Consider the following 20,507-nt stretch of genomic DNA (forward strand, 5'->3'; position numbering starts at 1 on the left):
AAGCCGAACTGCCTCCTGCTGAATTCTTCAAGCTTCTAGCCCCCTCTAGACTCTGTAGATTCTTCCCTTAGAAGAAAAGAGAGAGAAAACAGTGCATATTTATTCAATGGATGCGGCTAAGATAGCAGACCTTAAGCAATTTGTTGATCACTGCAAGTCTAACCCTTCTATACTCCACGACCCATCTCTTACTTTCTTCAGAACCTATCTGTACAGGTACTTATATGGCTAAATAATTTCTCGTAAATCATTTTTTGTTTTCTCTTCTTTTTTATTTTCCTTTTCATTGATTATGAATTTTTTTGGCGTTTGCAGCCTGGGTGCTCGAATTCCACCTCAAAATAAATCGGTGAGAAATAATTTCCCTGCAACACTTCCTGCTGTTCTTTATAGAGAATTTGGGTTATTTGGCTTGATGTTATTCTTTGCTTTTATATCAGCTTTTGGGTTTGCAGTTACTAGTAAATAATTGAATCTTGTGATGTTTCATGGAACTTAACTGTGATATTGTCACAGAAATGGTGTGGTTGGATTTGACTATTTGATGTGCCAATTCTTTAAAGAGTGGTTCTGAAAACTAGTTCATAGATCCCTGTATTACTAGGTGGCTGAAAGCCTGAAATTTTACAGTATACTATTATATAGTTTATAGAGTTAAGGCTTTATGCAAGCTTAAAAATTGACAGGCTTCTAAAAAAGAACAAGTTTCCAGAAATTAATAGAAAGTAATATTCAACCTTGGGAAAGTTGGAATTATTGAACCATCAAAAGAGGGGAACTCAAGCTGAAACCAGAATTCTAATGGAAATGGGCACTTCTCCAAGTGATAAATTTTAGCAAAGATTTTGTAAATTTCGAATTGGTTTTAATTGTTTTGTGCATGTAAAAGATTGGTTTTCCTTTTAGTTGATAAGTGATAGTTCATCTTTCACTTAACTTATGTAAGATTGAAGATTTTCAGATTATTTCTATGAAAATCATAAAAAATAAGAAAAAATAAAATTTATAGAAAAATTTTAACTGGGGGGGACTGGAAACTTGCTGACATTTAGTACTGGAGCCTTATCTATGGAGATGGCTGAAATGTTGTCTAGCCTATTACCTTTGTGAAGGTAGACCTTACGTCAATTCATTTACTTAATTTCTAGAAAAAATGTTTTTGTTACTTCGGCAGATTGGATGTCAATATAACTATTATTAGCCATTTTGCTAATTAATTTGTATGTTCACAGAGACAGAGGATTCTCCCCTCTATCACCTTTTATCTTTACCTTTAAAAGTAATGCTCTGTTGTTTTGTTCTATACTGCTTTCTTTGAGTAGCTCAATAGCATTTTGCAGGCAATTAGTTTGTGGATTCTGAATTATGAGTGGCTATATTACATAGAATGCCAGTGCCTCTCCTTTTGCAATGCTAAGAATTCTTTTTACTATTGTATTGAACTATGTGTTTTGTTTTTAGTTACTCCTTTTATAAGTTGCAAAGCATTTTAGTGTTAACTGTGGTCCATTTTGTTTGTTCATTTTGCTGTTAATATCTGCTGCTAACAGGATTTTCGTTGCAGGAGAAAGGTGATATTGACATGTCCAACTCTAATGAAGACTTTAATGACCACAGATCAAGTGAAGACGGTGATAACATAATAGAGTCTGACATTGAATTAGATGATAGTGACATTGTGGAACCTGACAATGATCCTCCCCAAAAGGTGGAAACAATTGATGGAATCCTGAATTTGCATTTGTTAGGTAAAAGAGGACACGAATATAATTTATATTTTGGCTTAATACATTTTTTTGTTTCTGAATTGCAGATGGGAAACCCTGCAATTGAAGTTACAGAAGAAAAGCAGGATGCTGCACAAACAGAAAAATTAAAAGCCATGGAAGCAATCTCTGAAGGTATGTCTATCATGATTCATGTGTGCATGGACTACTGGCCTAATAATTGGGTGGATTTGGGTCTAACCACATGTCCAAAAGTCAACCTCTGGATGTTAGTAATAGTTCACTAAGATTGTTATTAATAGCACTCAAATCCCTGACATTCTCACTAGGGCTAGACCGTAACCCAATAGTCCAGAATCTTGGAGCACTCGGTGAGTCACGAGTTTTAGAAGTGGCTCCCACTGACTTCCCAAAGTGTAGCACTTAGTTTCACACTTAGTCTGTCAGGTTGCTCTAAAAGCATTGTCAGGACCCAAGCCCATGCAGACTACTAATCTAACAATTGGGGTGTATTAAATTCAAAAAGAGTACTGGTCAAATTATAATTTAATTCATTTTAATTTGAGCTTATATATAAATGATTAGATTGCTTTACACATCAAAATGACTATTTAAGTTAATGTTGCAACTCAACCACTTATATATTACCCTTTAACTTCATATTCTTTCAATGTGGGACTTCGATGTGGAATTCTAACACTCCTCCCTCAAGTGTAACTACATGGTTGTTATTTAATAATTAGTTTGTATTTTTATTTTTAATCCAATACGGGCTCAATTATATAGCCTTATAGGTGGATAAAACCTATAATCTGGTCTGAGCTCTAATACTATATTAAATTTAGAGAGAGTGTTGGCCAAATTACAATTTAATTCATTTTAATTTAAACTTATATAAATGATTAGATTGCTTTATACATCAAAATGACTAGTCAAGTCAATGTTGTAACCTAACTACTTATATATTGTCCTTTTACTTCATATTTTTTCCACGTCGGATTCCGACAGGGTGGGGCTGGCCTAACCACATGGCCTGTCTTGTGTCTTTATTTCTTTTGAATTGAGATTTCCACCTTTTTTTTTTTTTTGTTTTTTTACCAATGTTTTCTAGTTTTCTAGGCAAGCTTGGTGATGCAATAGATCACCTAACAGAGGCTATCACGTTGAATCCCGCTTCAGCAATATTATATGCAACTAGAGGTAAGTTCTTATTTTATATATATATGTTATTCATTAAATTTCTGTTCATATCTTAATGTCCCTGTTTTCAACTAGTGTCTTGTTTGCTTAATGTGCTTTTTTTCAGCTAGTGTTTTTGTTAAACTGAAGAAACCAAATGCTGCAATACATGATGCTAATGCTGCTCTAGAGGTTAGTCCTGGGAGGCTGGGTCCTTTCTACAACTGAGCTTGTACAGGCAGCAATGAAGTTTCAGATTCATTAGCAATGATGCATGTGTTTATTTTATGACATTTGACAGACATGATAAGTTAATTGCATATGTTCTAGATCAACCCGGACTCTGCTAAAGGATATAAAGTACAGGGAATAGCAAGGGCCATGCTGGGCCAATGGGAAGAAGCAGCAAGTGACCTGCATGTAGCATCAAAGTTGGATTATGATGAGGAGATTGCTTTGGTTCTAAAAAAGGTTGCTTTCCTTCATTTATTATGAGGAATAAAATCAATTGTTTTCACCCTCTATCCATTTCGATCAACAGGTTGAACCTAATGCACGTAAAATTCGAGAGCATCATCGAAAATATGAACGCTTGAGAAAAGAAAGGGAGCTAAAGAAAGCTGAACGGGAGAGACAACAGCGAGTTGAAGCCCAAGTAAGTAGTGTTAATTTTATTACTTTTAGGTAGTATTGATGTTATATGATCATCACGGTTGGAGACCCTCAACCCCACAGGTTTATTCTCATGCAAATATTTGTGCACTCATTTTATAAAGCTCTATTGTGGGGGAAAATGATACAATAATGGTCCGTGTTGTTAAGGCTAGTAAGTTTATTCTTGTGCAATTGTTTTCAATTGCAATGTTTTTTGTGAATTCATTCATAAAGCTCTATACTAGGTGAAATATGATAGTGCAATAGGAAATCCCTTGGGGTTCAGAGGGGACTTGCAATTAAATGGACTGATTTCTGACATAGGGGCTACGCAGTTGATGCAAGTGCAATTACACACAATTCTTCAAAGGCTATTCTAAATGTTTTAAGAATTTATATTTGGGGGAGCTATGGTAATTGTTGCATGTGCATGGCACAATATCTCAAAGTCTATTTTTAATTTCTTTCTTTTTTAAGAATTATGGGGTTAAGGCTATCCTTTATATTTTGATCTGGAATGATGGCAGTTCATGAGCATTCTTTGTGTCATTTGTGGCTTACAATAGTTCCAAAGAATTGATATGGTACTAGGAATTTCATTTGGGATGACGAGTTTCTTTAGGAATGTTTAAAAATTGTGGCTAGCTGTTGGCATAGTCATTTGTTAAATTTTGTTATTTGGAACGTGTATCTGTCATTCAATAGTGCTGTCGAGTTATATTGAATTATGCATGCAGCTATTGCTACTGCTACAGATACAGAGCTACCACTGCTGCTACTGCCTGTGTACCGTGATGTTATTGGCATCATCATCATACTTGTCATAATCATCATCATCATCATCATCATACTTGTTTTGACATCATAGGATTTGCATGCTTCAATAAATACTATGTAACGAACAGAGAACTATGTTCTAAAGTTCTCTTACAATTTTATGCAGGGACAAGAAGCTTTATCTGCTTTAAAGGAGGGTATGACCACTGTTTTCTCTCTCTATCTCTCTCCTCTTTTTATTTTTTGTTTTTTATCACAATCATATGCTTGCGCACACATGCAGCAGGTCTCAAAAGACAGTTTTTATCTTTGTTGAAGTGAGGCTCAACTGAATTCTTGGAACAATGGGCTGTTGGTATAGGACAAAATTAAGTTCTTATGTAGGTATCATACTGCTCTTTTGGTATTGACAGGGCAAGCAATAGGCATCCATTCTACCAGTGAGTTGGAAACCAAATTGAATGCTGCTTCAAGAACATATCTCGCCTTGCAATCCTGTATTTTACAGCAACATGGTGTGGGCCTTGTCGTTACATTTCTCCTCTTTTTACAAATTTAGCTACAAAGTACCCTAAAACTGTATTCTTGAAAGTTGACATCGATGAGGCAAGGGATGTGGCTGCGAAATGGAATATTAGCAGTGTTCCTACATTTTTCTTCATAAAGAATGGCAAGGAGATCGACAAAGTTGTGGGTGCTGATAAAAATGGACTTGAGAGGAAGATTGAACAATATGCATCCTAGGCCTGAGTTAAATATCTGTAAGAACCTCATAACTTGTGTTTCTTCCGTCCTTTAGGCTCTGTGAGCATCACTAGTCTTACAAATGGGATAAACTTGTGAGAAGATTTTCTTGTTTCATAATAAAATGACCTGCCCTAAGGTATGTTGTATGGATGAAAATAAGCTAATTTTACTCTGCATTTTGTATTTTGAATCTATAATAGATCAAGCGTAGACAATATTTGTTTTATTTTTCTTCACGTCCTAGTATTTGCCAACTTCTGGCCAGGGCATAAGAATTGTGCTGGCAATTTGGCATTTGCTGTTAATTACAATATTGTTGGTGTCTTTTGCCTTTGAAACATAATTGGGCCTCCATTTCTTGTACTGCATAAGCATATTCCCTAGTTAATACCTTTGCTGGTGACCTTCTAATAAATTCAAAATTCAATTGATATTTACCTGAATTCCTGAACTAGAATCTTCAAGCTTTTCAAGATTGTTTTCCAAGAACTTGATAAACAACAGAATATCTTTTTTTTTTCTAATTTAACGGTTTAAATAATTGTATTTTATATTCTTTTTACAATTAGTTAGTGCAAGAAATTTCCTTTCAAGTGGCTATTTTTACATTCAGATGTATGTAGAAATTTCTCATATTGAGAAGCCATATGTGAGAAAATAATTCAAACTTAAGTGACAGGATATGTAAAAAATTATTTCCATTATAGTTGTGGATTAAAGAGGTTGGCTTGATTTTTGTGCAGAAAATACAGTTGATTATTATTATTTTTTTTTTTTTTAGAAGTGCATGTGATTAATCTCCAAGAACAAGAAATCTTCACCATTTACTAATCTTGATCATTCGTGGACTGATGAGTGGATTCAACGTCTCCAACTTGATTGCTTCAATTAGAACATGCTTGAATTACAGCACCGGCCTTAAGTCAATTAAAAGAGTATTCCAGCGAATGATAAAACACATACGATAAGGATGCATTTTCGCTCGCCTTCGCCATCTTTCATTGATTGAAAATCATTTCAAGATTGGGCTCGATGATCTTCACTTCCAAATGCTTATTATTTTTTATGATCATTTTCCCTTTCATCTTCTTTGAAGGACTCGAAAATGTTTGCTTCTTGGGCATCGACAAACGACTGTGACCATCCTCTGCATCAATTTCAATCTTTTTCCTGAATTCTTGAGGCGGGTCTGGTAGTGGTGGGATTAGGATTTTCTTGGATCTTGAACTACCCTTTTGTTTCACCTTTTCCTCCCACTTCCTGGAAGCAACTTCTATTGTCAGCAACAAAGCTTCAAACTTAGTAGCCTCCTTATTAATATCTACATTACTAGCCTTCATAACTTCTTCAAGAGTTAAAAGCCCAGTGTCCTCCTTCCTTTCTTCAAGATTGGACACTGGTGTCGAGGAAAATTTTTGCTTCTTGAGCATCGACAAACGACTATGACCATCCTCTGCATCAATTTCAATCTTTTTCTTGAATTCTTGAGGCGGGTCTGCTGGTGGCGGTGGGGTTGGGATCTTCTTGAATCTTGAACTACCCTTTTGCCTCGACAAACGACAATGACCTGCATCAATTTCAATCTTTTTCTTGAATTCCTGAGGCGCGTCTGCCGGTGGTGGTGGGGTTGGGATCTTCTTGAATCTTGAACTACCCTTTTGCATCGACAAACGACTATGACCATCCTCTGCATCAATTTCAATCTTTTTCTTGAATTCTTGAGGCGGGTCTGCAGGTGGCGGTGGGATTGGGATTTTCTTGAATCCTAAACTACCCATTTGTTTCTCCTTTTCCTCCCACCTCATGGAAGCAACTTCTGTTGTCAGAGACAAAGGTTCAAACTTGGTAACCTTCTTATAAATATCTACATTACTAGCCTTCGTAACTTCAAGAGTTGAAAGCCCAGTGTCCTCCTTCCTTTCTTCAAGATTGGAGACTGGTTTGGAGGAACCCATTACTGTTGAAAGGAATTTGGATTTCCCTTCTCTAATAATCTCTGTGTATAGCAACAAGAAATAGTAGACTGGTTGAGAACTTCAGTAAATCCTAGTAGTAGGAGAGGGGAGTTCTTACCCATATTATGGTTTACAAATTCATATATATAGCCAACTAATTAAAATTTAAAAATTATATATTTTGTAAAAGAATTACTATATTTTTTTGAAAATTTATCATATTTTTAATAATATATCAATTATTTATTAGATTTATTTTTAAAATAAAAAACAAATATAACTGTTTGACCTTTTTTATTTTTAAAAAATTCGCTTTAGTCTCTTTTTATTATATTATATTGTATTTATTTATTTTTAAGTGAAACAATTTTTTGAATGAATCATTTTGTTAAAGAAATAGCATTTACATCTCTCGTATTTTAGTTATTTAGAAATTTAAAAAGAAAAATCATTGGATAATTTAGACTAATTAAAATTTATATTAAAAAAATAGATTTTTTTTAATTAAATAATTAGAATATTATAAATTAAACATTCACGAAGCATTTAACTCATATTTTACAAATTAAAATAGAAAGTACATATAAGTTTAGGTGACTTTTGTCATTTACTTCGAAGAGAATTAAATGATATCATGAAAAAGAGAGTACAATCCACCTATCAAATTTTTATTTTAATATTTATTAACAATTTTTAAATTTTTATTTTAATTTATATTTAATATATTTTAATCATAAAAACTTCAAAATATAAAATAACTTTTCAATTATTTTTTTCAGCTGTAGCTAACAGGGTGCTTTTTTAAAAAACAATTAGAAACTAATTTTTGGCTTTCCCAACAACAATCCCCCAAGTATCAAGAACAGAAGGCTAAATCTCATCATTAGAACTTCCAACATTCATTACATGCTACTAACATCTATATGTATGGATACTGTCTTCACTTAGCCGACAAACTTGGATTTGAAAGAGAAGCAAATGCAAAGAGGATATTTATTTCCTCTCATTCTTGGAATAAAATCTGAGAACCACGTAGAAGAAGAGCCTGTAAAGAACTCCCCAAGCTAGCAAGATTGCAATGTCATACCAAAGATTGTCCATCTTAATATCCATTGTGGTTAGAATATCTTCTCCTATCAGCGGGCAGGTCGTTCCATTTGTGTAACTAGTATGCAGTTTGCTAGGTTTTATGTCTCCTAGAGGACCAGGTGAAAGGTCTGCAGGAGCCCCATTATAGCACCTTGTTCCCTTGAACTCATTTGATAACATCGCTTCAAATGGATATTTGATTGCAGATATATAATGCAGCCACCTCCAATAGACTGGTATCTGGGTCCTCTTCAGGAAGAACCCACAAGTCAGGAAGAAAAGTGCTGTGGTGGCTATCACAACTGCATAGCCTGTGATGTAACTGGGGACAAGTGCACTAACAAGCATAACATAAGCATTCGTAGTAACTAGAGAAGCGTAGAGTATTATCCAAAAGTTTAAGAGACTGCTTTTCAGATGCAGCAGGAATCTGGTTATGGCAGCAAAGGTTAAACCTTGAATGGCAAAAAATGGGAGATAAACTATAAGAGAGGAGATGACATAAGAGGAAGCACGGTATGCGTTGTGGGAAGTTTCTCTGATGAAGATGAATCTTTCCTGGATGAATGTTGGGACAGCATCATTGGATGAAAAGAAAACCAGGCAAACTGCAAAGATGTAGAAATTCAGAAGCCGGTTCACTGTTTTGAATATTGGTTCACTCAGGTTCTTGAAAAGTGAGGAAAGAATTAGTGCCATAACAGTTAATACGATTTCTCTCGACAGGAAAAGCTCAGGAGTGCGAACAACATTGAGTGCTGTGCGCCATGAGAGAACTGCAACCTCTCGGAGCCATGGGTTAGCAAATTTAGGACCGTGTGCTGGCTCATCAAGCACTTCTTCTTCTTCCATGTCAAAATCCTCATAAGAAGCAGCATATGAGTCCTCCACTGAGGAGCTAAAGACCACTGGAGTTTTTGGGCGAGAAGGGATCTGTTGTGGGGTTGTATACCGGCTTGAGACTTGACTTCTTGCTCCAGAAATTTGCGATTTTCCTGGAGTCGTTCCTGGAGTTCTAGCGGGAGTCCAAGAGGGTGCACGGCGGGGAGTTCCCTTGACACCATGGTAGAGCCAGACTGAAAAATCTTTGTAGAACTGTGATGCCAAACGTGGTTGATAGACACCACTTTGCTTATGCATTGGCGTAGGCATAGTTCCACGCTCAAGGGAATTATCAAAGTTATCACCGTCATCATCATCAAAATCAAATTGTACAGAGTCAGTTCTAGATGTCATATTTCCATTAATTGAAAATGCTTGGCTCCGAAGGCTAAGTGCATGCTTGGATCCAGGGGTATTCATATATGGAGTTCTTGGCGTTTTGGGGGTCTTTGGTGTCTTGGGAATAGGCGTCCTGGCAACTGGATCCGGTTTGATTCCATCTCTTTGGTAAAGAACAAGAGGCTCAAGTCCAATAGTGGACTCATCATACTCTTTGATTACATCAAGAAGATACTCCAGGCTGTTTTCACCATCAGGAACGGGCCTTCCAAATCCTGAGAGATGAGCAGGAAGAGCACCTGGACTTCCCATATATATCAGATTTCCCTGTTTATAGATTTTGATATCTTTATCAATCTCAAGCTATCTGAATGTGCCCAATTTGAAGGTTATGGCTATACAAATCATCATGAATTTCTATCTTACCTTGCAAGAATTGTGATGCGGTCCAAGAGCATTTGAATCCTGTAAGAAGGCTGGTGGATGGTCATCAAGACAATACTGCCACCCCTAGCTATGTCCTCCACCTTTTCCACCACACTAAAAGCACTTGTAGAATCAAGACCTGAGGTGGGTTCATCAAGGAACAGCAGTGATGGCTTGTGAATTATATCAATTCCTATAGACACCCTTCGCCTTTCCCCACCTGAAACTCCTCTCCTTCCTTCATCACCAATATATGTGTGTGTCGCACTCTGCATATATAATCAGTCATATATCAAAAATTTACCCACTTGGCCTTCTTATATATCTATAACTTGGAGAAGCAAGAAACAAGAGGGAAGAAATCTTTTTGTTTTGTACTGTTACCCACTAACACCCACCCCTCAGACTCAAAGTGGTAGCACGGGTGCCAAACTTGAGTTTGCTTAAGAGATCCTGAAAGCGAGCGGAGGATGCACTTTGGTGAATATATCAGTGGTTTGGCTGACAGAGGAGACAAGAATCAAACATATGGTGCCATGAGCTCTTGTTTAGAAGTGATGTGCTCTTTTTATTAATTGTTTACTCTTCTGCATAGGCTAAGGCCATTATGCTGTTGGCTAGACATGGCCTTCAGTAACCCAGAATCAGGCAGTGCCCCCAATTCAAGTGCAGACACCAATATCTAGGCCTTCTGCTAGTGATGGTTTTGTTGGGAACAAAATCCATACCGCATCTCCATGCTCAGGCCTTCCAAGCCCTATTTCTGTCACCTCCAGTAGCACCAATGAATTGACAACAGTGAAATCGGTAGGAGCTTTAGCATCCGCAAATAACCAAATTGAAACCTCAAAGACAGTTAGTTCAGTAGCACCTGGTTCTGCAATTCTGATTTCAGCCGGTGTGTCTCTAAGTCTAAGCTTATATGTGACTTCTAAAATTATAAAGTTTTCTTTTTCTGAATAATTATGGAGTTGATCTAGTATGCATATATAATGTCATTGTAACAAAATGATGGTTGGCTCGCCGGGGCCGTACCTCAGGCTTGTAAAGCATCATTGGCTCTGTTTCTGGAGAAGCGCAAGGAAAGGTATGTAGTAGTCTTTTAATTTGATGGAAATAATATGAATTTTATATAGAACCATCCTTGACTTTTATGGATTGGGCTTTTTAATTTATTTGCAATATGTGGATGTATGACATTGAAAGTTAAGTTTATGCTTTTAGGATTTCGATTGCTTTAGGACACGAAATTCTGCTGTCATGGCATAATATGTAGTTTCAATTTTGTGTGAACTGAGTTTCTTCTTAACTAGCATGGTGACATTCCATCTTCTATGATGGATATGTGCTTCTTAGTCCTTTGTACACATCAAAAAGATAACATTGTTGCACTGAATAGTGATTATACATGCTGGAATCCCTCATTGAATCCTAAAAGCTGAAAAAAAAAAAAAAAACTTAATAGATGTTACCAAATGCTTAGTGGTGGATTCAGTTTTACATAAATTGTTGAAGAATCTTTTTGTTCTGGTAAATGTTGGAAATGTCTATTCCTGATCTCCATCTACCAAGATCAGATAATTTTGTCAAAAGACTATCTCTCCTTGAATAAAAGAAAGGCCTGAGTTCACTGTAGGTGTGGGGTTTGGAGAGTGCCTATCTTGAGCTTGTTAGGAGAACTATAAGGGGGAAAAGAAAAAGAAAAAAAAGGAACAAGAAAAGAGGCAGATGCCACAGATATTTTGGCGCTTGAGGAGTTGATTATAGTTAAATGATGAACTTGTTTATTTGTTTGTTCTTCAATTGGTTCCAACTCAAGTTAATGATCTTAAATTTTTCTGTACGCATTCAGAGTGATGAATACATCGCCACACAACGTAAGCAAGAAATCCCTAGATTGCAGTGCCACTGAATGTGATGGTGTGAGTTTATCCATCAATTCTCTATCTTCTCCCGGCCATCAATGAGCAGTCAAGGACACAGAAGATTCAAATCCAATACCATGCACTCTACAACTATAAAGGAAGAGAGATCTTCATCAACGTCTATTTTTAGTTCTTTAATTGTAAGCTCAATTCTTTTTACTTAAAACTGTTAGGTTTCCTCAATGTCTTAGATATATTGCTCTTACTATCAGTACCAATCTTTTGAATTTTAACTTAAAATATGTTGTAAGAAGTATAATTTTTCACATGATGCATTTTTCCCTTTATTTCTATTCATAGACTACCACATTCATAATGGAACTTTTTTCATGGAAGAATTTACTGTGCTGTGCAGGGGAATTCTTTCATCTTTCTGGCTGATGTTATGTTTTGAGCTTAGTAATTTCTTGAAATCCACATATTAGTCTTTGATATGTTTTTTAGTAAGAATTTGATCCTCAAAGTTTAATTTAGTTAATAAATTAGTCCCTAAAATTTTGTTTTATTAATAAAATAGTTCATTAGCAAAACAATCTTTACATCTAAATTTTATATTCAAGTAATTATTTATTTTATATTTAAATAATTGCATGAACTTATTTAAACATTAAGGACCAACTTGTTATGCAAAAACATAGTAAAGATTAATTTTTGGGTTTTACTATATTTCAAGAACTTAATTATAAATTACCCATAATAATAATAATAATAATCTCTACTTGTAGCAATCTAATGTGCAAGATAAATTCGGCCAATTATATTCCTATTTGTTTGTAATCTCAAACTCGGCCAATTATATTCCTATTTGTAATCTCAAATTCGGCCAATAATCTCAAACTCTATAAGCAGCAGATGTTCTTGATTCCCCCTCAATATCCTGGTTTCGAAATTCTCTCTCAGTTTCCTCCCTAAAGATCACATGGTTGTGGGTTAGTGCAACGGCTTACTCTTGTGCACCACAGGTATATTTGATCAGGTCATATACTACATCTGCAATCCTATCACCAAGCAGTGGTCTACACTCCCACCAGAGCCTCGCCGCTATTATTTGGTACCCGTTGGCTTTGTATGCAATCCTTACTACCAAATAGATAATAAGGGATGTACCCACTATTGATTCCAACCTCCAGTACAAGGGGGTTCGTATTCCTGTCCGCATGGCAGCCAAGTGTGAGTTTGAAGTGGAGGTATTTTCATCTGAGACTGGACAATGGACAGATTCCGTATTGTCATCTCCAAAACCCATTTATTGGTCCACTCCGCTAACCAATGCTATAGTCTACAATGGATTGCTGCATTGGTTGACTAGAGGCAATGAGATTCTTGTTTATGATATTTACAGTAGCAGGGTTGTACTACTTATTGATAAACCAGAAGGCATACCAGATCCATGGTTACAATTGCATTGCCTTGGTTTGTGTCGTGGCTCATTGCATATTTGTGTAGTGTATCGCATGAATTTGCTGATTTGGCAACTCCAGGACTGTAACAAGTGGAGTTTGAAATGTCAGGTTAATCTTACTTTGCAACACAGCATTCTTCATGGCCGTCAGTGGCTAAATCCATCTTACTGGTTCTCTGGACGCGTTATTGCTATCCATCCTTATGATCCCAACATCTTGTATATTGGTTTGTCTATGTCAACACACAGGGTTCTTTCTTGCAATTTGGCAACTAAAACCTCGAAATTAGTTATGGTGTTTTCGTTTCCTTCTAATTATGGTTACTTCTATCAATCAGAAGATGTATTTACGCTCATGCTTCCATGGTGGCTTTACGCTCATGCTTCCATGGTGGCTGTGGGGAGGGGGGCGTGAGGCGAAATATCATCCATTAGACTTATATAAAATGCACCAGGTAATACCCAGGAAAGATGGTGGAGTCACAATGGTCTTATTTAAGTACCACCTCCTTAGACAGTATTTCCTAGACATGCACTTCATACAATTCTAATAGAATCAAATCACTGGTAAGTACCGTCTTCCCACAACACTATCACGGTACTAAGGATTTATGCCACGAAGGCATAGATAGACAGGAGTCGCCACCCGGGTAATAATCGGGACATATTCAGTGTTTCTTTCGAGGGTCATGGATGGCAACTTACTCCTTGCAGAGTTTCCACAACCGTCATTACTATAGCCCAATGTCTAGATTCGGGATAGTGGATACGTAAGGGGAAGGTATTAGGCACCCCTTACGCCTGGTCTAACCTCGTTAATTCGAGTGCTAGTCCTCTACTAATGTTTCTAAAAGTCTTGTTTATCATTCTTTATTAAACTTTATCCTAAAAAATGCAATTCTAATTCTACACACGCAAGTAATTCACAAAAGGGTTGTTGTTTACACACAATTTTCATGCATAAGTTATTCCTATCTATGGGGTTGCTAATTATTTAAATGATATTTACCATATGACTAAAATTAATTTATTATTGAGAATTTAATTTACAAACAAATTCAATTTCAAATAATCCTACGTTTCTATTTAACCTAATTAATTAATTTTCACCAAGTTACCCTAAGGATAATTGAACTAAGTTAATTATGTACATGTGTAATTTATTCTAATATCACACAAGGCCCAAACAATCACAACCTAATAAAGATTTTTAACATGCAAATTTATTTTACAATTACCAATATTAAATTAAATTTATTTACATGCCAATGTTAGTTTAATTTACAAACAAGGTTAATTTTAATTTACAAAGTATTTATTTAAACTAATTACATACAAAAGTTAGTTAAATTAAAAACAAAGTTAATTTTAATTTACCAAATAAAAGTTCTATTATTACTATAATTTCATGCCAATGGTTATTCGAGAAGTCTAGAGCTACTTACCTGTTGGTAAATGCAGTTGCCATTGGGGCAAGCTACCCTTAAAAAAGGGTCTTTTCTTCTAGTATGGCAATGATATCCCTGACTTACTCCCGTTTAGCTCCATATAAGCTTCATGCAAATGCCCTCTTTGGTACTTACTTTAGGGCTACTTACCAATTTTGTTTGTAATAAAAAATAATGAAACTAAAGAAAATAAAAGAAATAAAGAAAATATTAATAACAATTTACATTAGATTCTAACTCTAGTCTCCTAAATGTTAAGATTCCTAATTAGTTACAACTAACTAATGGTCTAAGTCTTCTAACATGATCCAAACACTTCATAACACTTCTTGAATTAAAAGAACACAGAAAATAGATTAAATATCAATTAAAATCTAAGAAAATACAAGAACATGCATAAATATACAATTTCTAAATTCTGGCAAATTAATAGTAGCAAGAAATCTGATTTTTTAAAAATAGTTAGACATGCCTAAAAATCCTAAAAAAAAATACAGAAGATAGCCTACATATCATACAAGATCATAAAATTTATAAATCAAACAAAACCCTAGCCGAATGGTCTACATAAATCGTAACTTTTCTAAGTGACAGAATCGCACTATTTTTTTATAAAATTCATAACTCATTAATCACAGCAGATATGAATGCAAAACCAAATGGAAAAGATTCATAAGATTCTGAAGTTAATTTTAGACACTAGATTTACACAAAAATATTAAGGAACAAGGGAGATATGGGCTCCACAAGTCGAATATCCTGCAAATCAGATTTTACAGGAACGCTAACTTCAAACAGCCATAATATATAAAATATTAAAGCTTTTTTAGTGATTCTTGAGCCTAAAACTAATGGAATTTCGTGTAAAATATGAATATAATTTTTACAAATTTTTTACAGATTCAGAAAATAAAGAAAAATAATAAAAATACGAGAGATAGAAACTAAACATGTGCAGAGTTGTGTATCCCCTCAAATTAAACATGATTACATGATCTATATGAACATATAAAATAAATTGAAGACAAAGAGCATAGAATTAAAATATTGTGTGGCATAGATCTTGAAAAGAAAACAATAAAAACTGACCTTCCAGAAATCTTGTATGAAAATCTTCTTGAAGAAAAGAAAAAATAAGGAAGAACTCAAAGAGTCTTGAATATCTCTAAATTTCCTATATCTCTGAATTTTCTCTTCCTCTTTCCTCCCATCTCCCCCTTCTCTAGTAGGGTATTTATAGGGTTTTGGGAGAGAGGTGTGATAGGGTTTGGAGTCTTAGGGTGATAAAGTTTAGATGACTTAAACAACTACGATTGCAGAATTCGAATAAGACTGAGATATGGGTGAGGTGTTTCAACCAATAGGAAGACAGGAAAAAATGGAAGACACCAATAGGGAGTGAGGAAGAGGTGTGGTAGGATTTGAAGTCCTAGTGTGATAAAGTTCAGATAACTTAAATGACTAGGATTGATGAATTTGGATGAGACTGGAATATAGATGAGGTGTTCCAACCAATAGAAAGAGAGGGAAAGGGGGTGACAACAATAGGGAGTGAGAAAGAGAGTGGGGCCAATGAGGAGAGAGATATTTTGTTATTTTAATTTTCAGAAAATAATTAAATGGGTCCCATTTAAAATTTCCTAACTAGGCTTTCTTAGGCCTATGGAGCCCAATTAAACTTAATTAGATCCATTTAAGAACTACCCATATTAAATTTAAACAAAATAAAATTTTATTTAAGTTTAATTAAATTAATTTTCCCAAAACTTTATTATTATTATTATTTTTTCAAGATCATGCCATGAAATTAATAATTCAGCTCCATGCCTCCAATTATATCTTACAGTCATATAATTTTTCATCATCGGGTTTCCCACGGCCTCAATGCACATACTCATCACAAAATAAGGGTCTACAGTTTGCCCCCCACTTTGGCGAATGTTGAAATCAATGCGAAAGCATTGCTTAAGTTTCGTCAAAGTGAAACTCAAATTTCTAATAACTATGAAATATTGGCTATGAGGATCAAGTATTAAGTTTCGTCAAAGTGAAACTCAAATTTCTAATAACTATGAAATATTGGCTATGAGGATCAAGTATATCTTGCTCGGTTGACATACTCTATGTTATGAGACTAGCTATGGTCTCATAACAGTAATAACTGCGTCATGTGAAAAATGAGTGTATCTTGCTCTGTCGATACACTCTGCGTCATGAGACTAGCTACGGTCTCATAACAGTGATAACTGTGTCATGTGAAAATTGAGTGCATCTTGCTCTGTCAGTACACTCTGCGTCATGAGACTAGCTACGGTCTCGTCTCATAACAGTGATAACTATGTCATGTGAAAATTGAGTGCATCTTGCTCTGTCCGTACACTCTGCATCATGAGACTAGCTACGGTCTCATAACAGTGATAACTGTGTCATATGAAAATTGAGTGCATCTTGCTCTGTGGATACACTCTGCGTCATGAGACTAGCTACGGTCTCATAACAGTGATAACTGTGTCATGTGAAAATTGAGTGCATCTTGCTCTGTCAATACACTCTGTGTCATGAGACCAGCTACGGTCTCATGACAATGGCAACTGTGTGATTTGAAATGTTATGGATTCGTGTTTAGGACCGCAGTCCTAAACTACCTACGTATCCCTCTCATTATCCTGAGGAAGAATCAGACCCACTAGTAGTTCGACACTTAAAACTGTGGTGATGCATATTCTTCTATGCCTTATACACCTACAGGTGACATGTTGATGCGTGTTCTTCTACGCCTTACACAACTATGCCATATGCCCTAAACAACGTCTAAGGACTTACCAAAAAATATCTGTCATGAAATGTTGTGGGTTCGTATTTAGGACCGCGGTCCTAAACTACCTACGTATCCCCCTCGCTATCTTGAGGAAGAATCAGACCCCCTCGTAGTTCGACACTTGAAACTGTGGTGATGCATGTTATGCTACGCCTTACACACCTACAGGTGACATGTTGATGCATGTTCTTCTATGCCTTACACAACTATGTCGTGCACCCTAAACAATGTCTAAGGACTTACCAAAAAATATCTATTTCATGATTTGAAAAAAAATTGAGATGACTGGGTCTCAAAACTCTTTTTGTGATTTTTGTGCTTCTTATATGCTGCTTCCTATCATGGGCATGCTGATTTTGCTAGAGATTCTAAAAAAAAATTAGTCCTCTGAGGGACCTCTTTTTGCAAAAACTTTCTTTTAGCCTCAAAATTTTTAAGAAAAACCATTCACTAAAAAGACTTCCTTAAGGTCACAATACAATTTCTCTCTGATTTTTCTTTTTTCTTCTCTCCCCCCATGGTTCATTATTCTAAAGCCATTTCAAAATCTTGTTTTGCCTTGACTCCTTTCTCTTCCATGAACTCAATTCTTCGTGCCCTAACTTTTGCCTGAAATGCCCTTTTGGGTTTTCATCTCAGCGGGCTTGCTCTAACTTTTGCCTAAGCGGCCCTTTTGGGTTTTCCTCCTAGCGAGCTCTTTTTTTTTCTCTTTTTTTTTTTTTGAAATTGGACAATTGCCAGGGCATTCATATCAAGCATCTATTCTATCATGCTCACAAGACAATAGGTTAAATCAAAACAATGCAGTTTAATTACTTAATCTTTTGATGTATCCCTCAAGACACAAAACATTCACAATCATAATTAAATAAAACCTATTCCTGGTTAATGCAATAAAAACTTCTTCATTTATTCAGGTACACCATTACTCCCTCTTACATTTAGTTTTACCAAATTTTCAACCTTCCAAAGTTAGAAATAAGCTTTATAACCTGCTGAATGGCCTTTTCAAGTTTTCCATCCAGATCTTCTCTCATCTCTCCTTTTGCCTAAACCACCTTTTGCAGATTTTCAATCTAGCATTTTTTTTTGCTTTTTTTCTTTTTCTTTTTTTTTTTTCCTTTACTTTTGCCTAGACTGCCTTTTGTAGGTTTTCAGCCTAGCGAGCCTATCTCACACAAAGTACCATTTGAGCCTGTCTAAATTGACTTGTTCTTGAAATTCATTCCCATCCAAGTCTAATATTCTTACCGTAGCAAGATCTTTTTGACTATGTATGGACCATCCTAGCTTGGGTTAAACTTTCCTCTTAAATCAAAAGGGACGGGCCGAACTTGTTTCAAAACCATGTCTCCCTCTTTGATCTTTCTTTGCTTCACCTTCCTCTGATAAGCTTGCATATGATATAAGGCTCACATCCTCTTTTCATCAATCAAAGCTAGTTCTTCATATCTCTTCTAGGCCCCACTCATTTTTTAGGATCTTAGCTTTTAGCATCACTCTTAAGGATCTGACCTCTTACTTAATGGATAGCATTGCTTTAGTCCCCTACACTAAAGAGAATACGATTGCCCTCGTGGATGTCCTTGTAGTACTACGATAACCTTAAAGAACATAAAGGAGTTTTCAAGCCATTCCTTATATGTTTTGAACATTTTTTTTTTCCAACTAGAACCTTTCCATTCATATGGGGAGCACACATTCCTGCATCTACTTCTTTCATTATTTGCTCAATCTATTTTTCTATCACACATAAGAGTTTGTAGAATTGCCCCCCAGCTAAAGTAAGTTGAGTGGCTAATCTATGAATTGTTGCTCTATCTCTTTTGTTGGCTGATTACTAGTAATCTCTTACTTCCAGAGACCTCCTTATGTTTTCATACCATTTTGCTTCTCCTTCTAGGTCCACATGTGTTGCTACTAATCCTTCATAGCATGAAATTTTACTCTTCATTAGGATAACTAGCTAAGTCAACTTTTGATCACCTTTTCCTATGGGGACATCAGCTTGGCTTGGGAATCGGCTATCTGATTTTAAGCTCGAGGCATGTGCTTCTTAGTACTTTGTTAACAAAGCTATAAATTTATCTCTTTCTTTTTGGGTTAAATCTTCAGCTAATTTAATATCTTTAGGATTATTTGGTGTACCCAAATTAATAGAGATCGATTTTGATGCATTAATAGAAACTGATTCTAAATAATTATAAATGCTATGCATATGCCCATTAAAATAAACATCAAACAAGTAAGCAAAAGGACTGGTCATGTTATTGATCTTTGCTTCAAAATCTTTATCAAGTATACCAAAATTGAAAACATCAGTATCACTACTATGAGCATTACAAAAAATAAACTCAAACTTAGGAGTGTAGTTTTAGGTGCTTAGCTTTCCATGCAATCCTTAGATCAATGGTCCTGATTTTCTGCTTTAGCCCTTTCACATCTAGTAACTCCTAATCATATGTCTAGGTAATTGCCCCTCTCTTTCAAGAACTTAGGAGGTTTTTACTCTTTTTCCTCTTTAGTTGGCTCATAGCCCAAACCATACCTTGTGATCTACCCCTTCATCTCAAGAAAAACCACTAGGCCATCTATACTTTCTCCTAGGCCTATGCTAGGAAAATACTTCATCCCTTTCTTCATAGTAGCCACTTTTAGATCCATCTAATTTTCATAGATCCCAACAACTTGAAAATCAGACACTAGTGGAACTGAACCATCTAGTTGTAACGTAACTATGTCCTCATCAGAATCAGTCTAGACATCCAAAGGACCCTCATCATAGCTAGAATTATCACAAATGTCAACAACTATTATAGACTGAGGTTCGCTGGGCTTTTGGATGGGTTGGATAGGTTCACTGGGCTTTTGGATGGGTTGGATAAGTTCATTGGGCTTTTGGATGGGTTGGATAAATTCAATAATTCTGTTAGGGTTATTTGGGGTGATGGAGATCATGTAGAGACTTGGTGTAGGTAGAAATTTTGGCTAGGCATGGGGCTTTTGGGTTGATTTTCTGGGTCAATTATCCTTTTGGCATCAATTAGGTCTTAGATATCATGCTTAAGTTGAAAACATCAGTCGATGTCATGACTGTGGGCTTGGTAGAACCGGCAACATTGGTTGATATCATAGCTAG

At 35.7% G+C, this 20,507-nt stretch overlaps 2 protein-coding genes, 1 long non-coding RNA gene and 1 pseudogene across 3 annotated transcripts; 3 read left to right on the plus strand and 1 right to left on the minus strand.

Annotated features, from left to right (window-relative positions):
* The first annotated feature begins 79 nt into the window (after positions 1-79).
* Positions 80-5,267, plus strand: LOC131171821 (TPR repeat-containing thioredoxin TDX-like; annotated as a pseudogene).
* A 2,571-nt stretch (positions 5,268-7,838) lies between these two features.
* LOC131172080 (ABC transporter G family member STR-like) lies at positions 7,839-9,661 on the minus strand. Its single transcript, XM_058133027.1, has one exon. The coding sequence runs from the start codon at positions 9,659-9,661 to the stop codon at positions 8,033-8,035; it is 1,629 nt and encodes a 542-aa protein (XP_057989010.1). The 3' UTR covers positions 7,839-8,032.
* An 823-nt stretch (positions 9,662-10,484) lies between these two features.
* Positions 10,485-12,081, plus strand: LOC131171822 (uncharacterized). The gene is made up of 2 exons (XR_009142461.1): positions 10,485-10,862; positions 11,628-12,081. It is a non-coding gene; the product is annotated as an uncharacterized LOC131171822 (long non-coding RNA).
* Positions 12,082-12,857: 776 nt separating this feature from the next.
* On the plus strand, positions 12,858-13,517 carry LOC131172081 (uncharacterized). Its single transcript, XM_058133028.1, has one exon. It carries the CDS (start codon positions 12,858-12,860, stop codon positions 13,515-13,517), a length of 660 nt encoding a protein of 219 aa, XP_057989011.1.
* Positions 13,518-20,507: the final 6,990 nt, after the last annotated feature.

This window comes from Hevea brasiliensis, chromosome 13, assembly GCF_030052815.1.
Source record: "Hevea brasiliensis isolate MT/VB/25A 57/8 chromosome 13, ASM3005281v1, whole genome shotgun sequence".
Taxonomy (NCBI): domain Eukaryota; kingdom Viridiplantae; phylum Streptophyta; class Magnoliopsida; order Malpighiales; family Euphorbiaceae; genus Hevea; species Hevea brasiliensis.